Below are 7500 nucleotides of genomic sequence, written 5' to 3'. Positions count from 1 at the left end.
TGCAAGGGAATTAAGCTTATCAGTTGGTTCTATTGTAGACATATATTGATAATTTAAGTTTAGAAGATAAAAAAAATATATATTAATGATATCTAGATGGTTTTAGCTCAGATTTTACTCAAACACTACTAATATGGCCAAGAGGTTAGACCATACTCCAAGACAACTCAAACCCTAATCCAAGCCAAAGCCCATTGTCTCCCCTAACCCCAACCTAAGCTTTAATCCAAGCCCGAATCCTAACCTTAATGAAAGCCATCACCTAACCCCAACCTAAGCCTTAATCTAAACCCAAACCCTAACCCTAACCCTAATCAAAGCCATAACCTAACCCCAACCTAAGCCTTAATCCAAGCCCGAACCCTAACCCTAATCAAAGCCATAACCTTGACCCTAATTAACTCCCCAATCCTACCCTGAACCCAAGGCCAAATCAAACATTATCTTGACATGTCTTAACCCTTTCCCGACGGGGCACTCGCTACGCGAAAACCCCAATGCCGGGCGATTGCAATATTGCATTAAAATCGTCATACTGGCTTGACGCCCCGGCATCGGGAGTTTGGCTGTGTCACACGGGTGTGACGCACTGTCGTCATAGGGTTAACATGATAATTAACATTTATTACATCATATAATATTCTTTGGAATAGACTATATTTACATTTTCATAGTTTATTCAGTATGTTTCTTATCTAAATTATTTTACTTATATTTTGTCTCATTTCAGAGTACAAATAACTACAATGAATAGTGTTGGTGAAGACTGCAGTGAGTTGAAGCGTACTTATGACACTTGCTTCAACAGATGGTTTGCTGAAAAGTTTCTGAAAGGAAAAGTTGAAGAAGATAATGATTGTAAAGAAATTTTCACTTCTTATCAGTCTTGTGTAAAGGTAAAGAAAAAAAGCTAATGGTATTTCTAAAGATTTAAAGAATTCTAGTTAGTGACAGAGAGAAGGAGCAATGCACACAGTCACCACCTGCCGAATGCTTGTTAGTCCTATTTAATGTAAACTATTTGTGCTTTCCTTGAGCCAAAATAAAGCATTCTGGTATGGTACTGCCTATTGAAATAAGTTAGAATAAGCCAGAAGTGTCCTCTTATGAAAGATTTTCCCTAATCAGATTGATCCATAGTGGTTTATAATGAGATTAATAATTTGTTGGATTGATAATTACTTTCTGGTGATATATAGGGTTAGCTGATAATGCATTAGCAGTTGTGAATTTATATCTAAAAAAAATCAAGGATATATATTTGCCTTTTTACCCACACTCACCTAGCCTCACAGAGGACCCCCACTCAAAGTTTTTCATTCCTTTGCATCATATACGGGGGAGAGACCATTTCCAATATTTTAATGCATAATCTGCAATTTGTCCTTTTCTATGCTAGTACATCCATGTACATACACACACACACACACACACACACACACACACACACACACACACACACACACACACACACACACACACACACACACACACACACACACACACACACACACACACACACACACACACACACACACACACACACACACACACACACACACACACACACACACACACACACACACACACACACATATCCATGCACACACTTATACAAATTGAACATCCATGTATGAAGATGTATCTGCATAAACACAAATGTACATCCATGCATATTCATTCTTCCATGAGTGCACTTTTATTCATATATTAATACATGAATGCACATGCTACAATTGTACATCCATAGCCATGTATGTACATCTGTGCACTAACATAGATAGCTATGTACATCTATGAACAAACATGCCTGTCTACATACATTCATATACATGTCTGTACACACAAATAGTATCATTATACCTATGCTCTTTCACCTTACCCACTAAGGATTACAATGTTTTTTGTGATAGTTATTTTTATATAAGATTAATTATTAGCAAACCAGTAGTCAAGTTCAAGGCAACAAATGTTGTTATAAAGATATAAGGATGGATTATTTTGTGATTTTTAAATATTAGAGTTACTGGGATAAGATGTTATAGAAAATGAGCAAAAGATATTAGCAATACCCTTTCCCACAATAATGCTCTTACTCCTTGTGTATGTTCCATTGCAAGTAATTTATATTAGTTAAAAAAATATTTATATCACTGGAAAGACAGTTGAAATGAACACAAAACAATGTCACATTTTTATATCATCATCCCTCAGTTATTTTCTGAAGCATCAGTGTTTTTATGAGAAGACCTATAGTGATCTATTAAATTTAATTAGAGATACATAATTCATGTTTTTTAACAGCACCATTCTTTTTTTTCCAGAAAGCGTTAAAGACCCAGAACATCAGTTTAGATGAAGTAGAAAAAGATGTTTTAGGAACTCCAGAAGAAAACCAGCCTCCTCCAAAGGATTAATGAATAAACAACTTATTGCAGATGTGATGGTTTACTGAGAAGATTGTACAAATGTATATTTTGTTTGTTCTTATGGAAGTATACATACACTACCTTCCATTTTTTTTTTTAACAGAAGAAATCTTTGAAGTAGGCTACTATGTCATAGAATGATTAAGTTGCAAGGGTATGTAATTGTTTGTCATTGTTGATAAATCCTTGATATCCCATCAGTAAACGTTGTGTAATACACATTAATTCTAATGTGTAAAATGGAAATCCACCCAGAATGCAGAAAAGCTGTCAACAGATGGAAGGGTAGTATTTTGTGTATATTGGAAAAAAAAGGTTAACATGTGATGTGTCTTGTTGTTTTTACTGAAGTTTGATGATATTCAAGATCAACCATGAATGACACTGGACTCTCCTGGTCCAAAGTAAATTTACCCATGTATTGAAAATGTCAATCATGGAACAGATGTGACTGTTTTCCAGAATGACACTACTAAAATTGTAATTGCAGGGCCTTTATGACCTTTTTATAATAATACAGCAATGAAGACTATTAGTAAAAATAATCCCAATGTTTTATTCACTCTTGCTATTTTACCAGTGGTTGTGCTTTTCATATGTAAATATTTGGTATATTATCCATGTTTATTTCTATATGAATGATGTTAGTACAAAGTAATACTGTTCTATTATTTACAGTAAAATAATTTAAGGGTTTCTGTTTAGCACCAGTATTTTATAAGGGGATATTTTTAAACTAGAAAAAATTGATGTGCAGCTACCATGATATAGCAGTATTTCTTGATTTTCATGAAAAAAATGTATCATTTATTTGCAAATGATAAAAGAAGAAATAATGATAAAATGTCATAAAGACATTAAGCTTAAGATATACCAACCATATGAAAATGAGGGTATTTAAATATTATTGTTGAAGCTGAGAATTGGGATGGTCTTAAAATATGCTTGTTTAGGATATGTATTTGAGGTAACTATTCATATATATTATGTAAATAATGACTGTACATGTCCACTTATTAATTTTGTCTGTGTATAATATTGTACATAATATTACATTTTTCAAATGATGTGTTCATGTTTCTTTCCTTACGTAAAACCTATTTATTGTAGAACAGTGGTCAGCAGGATTTTGTTTCATGGAGTAAGTCCTCTCTGAATATTGATTAACTCCAAGACAGTAGATTTAATTTACATGATCATGTTATAAATATAATTAATAATCCTTTAATTTAACTGTTTATTAAAATTGAGAGAATTAAGCATTAAGATAGGTAATTGAAACTGAAATACTTATAGGTTGAATACCTGAGCCTGTCTATTCACCTCTGGTAGCAAATGTTGACACCATTGCCTACTTCTACTTTTATACTATTATATATTCTCTACCCAAGGTTTGATGATTTCCCCTTATGGAACATGATGCATCCAAGGCTGCATAACACATCATGCCTACAAGCTTCCCCTCTCTCAACTTTTATTTGGGTGGTTATACATTTCCATATGGTTAATTGAGATTTCCACTAGTGCTTTTTACCCATCTGTGTTGTAGTTGGTGAAGGGTGAAATGTACAGTGTTTTTTTGTTTTTTGTGTATGTTGTTCCCTCTGCAGGTTGTCCTCTGGTCCCCTTGTTTTTATCTGGTTTCTTAAGGGCTGCTTATCTTCTGCCTTCACTTTCGGTTAATGTGTTATGATACTAGGGGGAGGGGGGTTAGTTATGTAGTGTGTAAAAAGGGTCTTGTTTTTTGTTACATAAGTGATTAACAATGGGTGGATTACAAACATGAACAATAGACCAGATTTGGTGGACCATAGGCTACCAGGGATTAAGAATAGACAATAGATCTGGTTGGACAAAGTTCACGAGAATGTAACAGTTCAGTTCAGAGAGATTTACAAAGATGTCGCTTCACCCAGGCTATATGCACGAGGCGGCCTAGCCTCTTCCAGCTATAAGTGCTGACTCATCTGAGAATGTAACATATTGGTTATCCTTTATACATATGCACATTAATCAATGCGGCAGATGGGGGTCAGTGTTAAGTGTCAGTCATGTGATTCGTGCCTATATTGCCTATACTGCAGTATTTCTTGCCACCATGGTGCACTTTTGGCTTAGCGAAAGCTGATCCTAGCTAAGTGTCATATCCATATGTTTCATAGTTTGACCACCGCCGGCTGCCATGCAATGCATATGATGCCTAAGCTACTGATTCGCCGCGTTCTTACCTCCAGAAGGGGCATGATAGGTGGTTGCTGCATATAAGATGCATAACAACTATATTGTGCAATCCTCAGGAGGCAGCAAATGTGAAATGAAAGAGCCACCTATGCCAAAACCACACCAGGAAAATGCTATTGGTGCAGCAAGAAAAATGGCCTCGCCTCTGCAAGCCACATCAATGTTTCGGGTCACTGTACGACTTTTCATTTTGTTATGTTCGGAAAATTTTGCAATATGAAGGTATTGTTTGTTCTTTCTTTTCTTTCACTAAGGACGCTGTCAAACATGTCAAGGACCTGATCCGTATCATTGGAAAATCTCGAGTCCATTTAAAAGGTTTAATATACAAGTTATATCAAGGGTAGGCACATGGAGGCATGATGGATTTGAGAGACACTTGTGGTGTATCTACTAACAGTGCTAATACCATGGCCCCTGAAGAAATATGAATAAGAACTTATATGCCATAAATATCTTATTTCAGTGAATATAACAAACAATGACGCATGTATTATAATTGTAGGAAACAACCACACTTTAAAAAACAATAATGACGTTACGAGTCAAGCTAGGCTCTGAGACCCGATAAAACTAAAATTGTTTTACTGTCTGATGATTTTAGGTTGATTCTTAACGTTCCACATTATTGTTCCTCTGAGTTGTGATTGTTTCATGCTTATGTTATTATGAGTAAAACACTATTGCTAGCAGAAGCTCCATTCCTCATTACAGGTACAAGTTCCGTATCTGGCATTTGCCGGTTTCTCAGTTCTTTTTTCAGCTCCCACTCCTCCACCCATTTCTATATTCAGTTCAGTTCATTTCAGAGAAATTTGCGAAAATGTCGCTTTTCAGAGGCTTTATACACAAGGCGGCCCGGCCTCTGCCAGCTCGAAGTCCTCCCTCATCTGGTTCCTATGTTCGATAGTTTCCCTTTTCTGGTGTATGAATGTGATTTATTTTATCAGTTCTGTTATTAATACTCTTATAGAACATAAGAGTCATGTAATGTAATTGTTATTATTTACTCTTGAATCGAAACTTTTCACACATTACTTCGATCTTTAGCAGTTTCCATTGGCGATTGTCGGCCTGTTCATCCAATCATCTACAGTTCCCCACTATTTTTGACATACACTCTCATTTCTGTGTGTGTGTGTGTGTGTGTGTGTGTGTGTGTGTGTGTGTGTGTGTGTGTGTGTGTGTGTGTGTGTGTGTGTGTGTGTGTGTGTGTGTGTGTGTGTGTGTGTGTGTGTGTGTGTGTGTGTGTGTGTGTGTGTGTGTGTGTGTGTGTGACATCTACAGTTCCCCACTCTCTCTCTCTCTCTCTCTCTCTCTCTCTCTCTCTCTCTCTCTCTCTCTCTCTCTCTCTCTCTCTCTCTCTCTCTCTCTCTCTCTCTCTCTCTCTCTCTCTCTCTCTCTCTCTCTCTCTCTCTCTCTCTCTCTCTCTCTCTCTCTCTCTCTCTCTCTCTCTCTCTCTCTCTCTCTCAATTTTTTATTTTTTGTGTGCGTGTTCGTGTGCTTGGGTGTATGTGTGATTGCGCACATGAGTATGCGTTTCTGTGTCAGGTAGAGCTTGTCATAAACGTTGCTTAATAAGCTAGTTGATATTCAAGTAACAGCTTAATTTGTGTTTTGTAATTCACAAAACTCGTTGGATTGTTATCAAAAGGACATATTCCCAGAAGCATAATGTTTCACTTTCATAGCATATTGATGTGAAGACAGAGGTATGAAAAGTTGAAATTTTATTGTGTTTGTATATACATGTATGCATACCTCCATGAGCGTATTCATAAGAATTTTAGGTGGAAAGTGGGAAGGAACTTGACCATCGTGTAACCAAATATTCTATGGAGACAAGCCCCCAATTGACATCATACAATTACCCTTTCTATGTTATGTTATCATCCGTCTGTTCGCTGTTTATTGCTATCAACGCATCCTCTTCATATTATCCACAGATATTTTATATAGTAGATCATACTTAGTTACTTTTGCATGGCCGGCTAATCCTTATTCCTCCTTAGGGCGGGGTTGATTGGGTTAGGCAGGTCCAGTACACGTCGTGACCTACTGGCTTGCCTCTCCATGGCTGCAGAGTTTATTAATTGTGTTAATGTCTGTGCTCTCCATGATGGGAGAGGTGTGATTACTCCTGCCCTAATATCCTCAACCATCTTTAGGGTGGCCGTTTGCTAAGGATCCAACTCAGCAGTTCTCTCTTCTCCTTGAGCTTGCCCTTTATTGCAGTTGCCATATATGGCATGAAGGTGCATACGTTACCCGCAAGCGAGGAGTGTAAGCACAAATGCATTTCACCCGCTTTGCCCATCCCTGTATCTGAGGGAGCAAGTTAATGGTAGCCCTTTTGGATGGGCTAGTTTCAATAAGCGTCGATGAACGGAACATATGAACTTGACTCAAGCCGGCCAGGGCGTGTAATTGGGTGGCGAAAGAGAAGGCAAACAAGGTGGATGCATCATGTGTGGACTATGGTTGCGATGGTAGAAGTCTACCAGAAGGCTACCATTCTCGATCGCCGTCACAGTTCAGAAATCACTTCCCTTATTAATGAAATGATAGAAGAAACAGATGGGAAGGTGTCCTAAACCGTTTATTTGAAATGTCAGCAGGATTCCTAGGAATCATGGTTGTGTCAGATGCTAGATGGCCCAATTTGTCCAGTCTATGCCCTTCCAGATGGTAGTACGGGCCCTTCTCCATATGATGTACCTGGTAGTTATCACCCCAAAAGACGTCACCTGGCATGTCGCAATACTCAAGCATTAACGACTGTTTCCCGGCTTCGGCAGTAAAAAGATCCATATGCCGCAGCTTCTCCCTT

General features: G+C 37.5%; 1 protein-coding gene across 1 annotated transcript in view; it reads left to right on the top strand.

Annotated features, from left to right (window-relative positions):
• The window catches only part of LOC122265350 (uncharacterized), a 5293-nt gene extending 1797 nt beyond the window's left edge, over positions 1-3496 (top strand). Inside the window, exons 2-3 of the mRNA XM_043034611.2 lie at positions 731-896; positions 2325-3496. Coding sequence (XP_042890545.1) covers positions 747-896; positions 2325-2417 — 243 coding nt within the window. The 5' untranslated portion in view covers positions 731-746 and the 3' untranslated portion in view covers positions 2418-3496. The remainder of the gene's footprint in view (positions 1-730; positions 897-2324) is intronic.
• Positions 3497-7500: the final 4004 nt, after the last annotated feature.

This window comes from Penaeus japonicus, unplaced genomic scaffold, assembly GCF_977035675.1.
Source record: "Penaeus japonicus unplaced genomic scaffold, GWHDUDI00000001_assembly GWHDUDI00000006, whole genome shotgun sequence".
NCBI classification, from domain to species: domain Eukaryota; kingdom Metazoa; phylum Arthropoda; class Malacostraca; order Decapoda; family Penaeidae; genus Penaeus; species Penaeus japonicus.
This window is presented reverse-complemented; position numbering and strand designations above follow the sequence as displayed.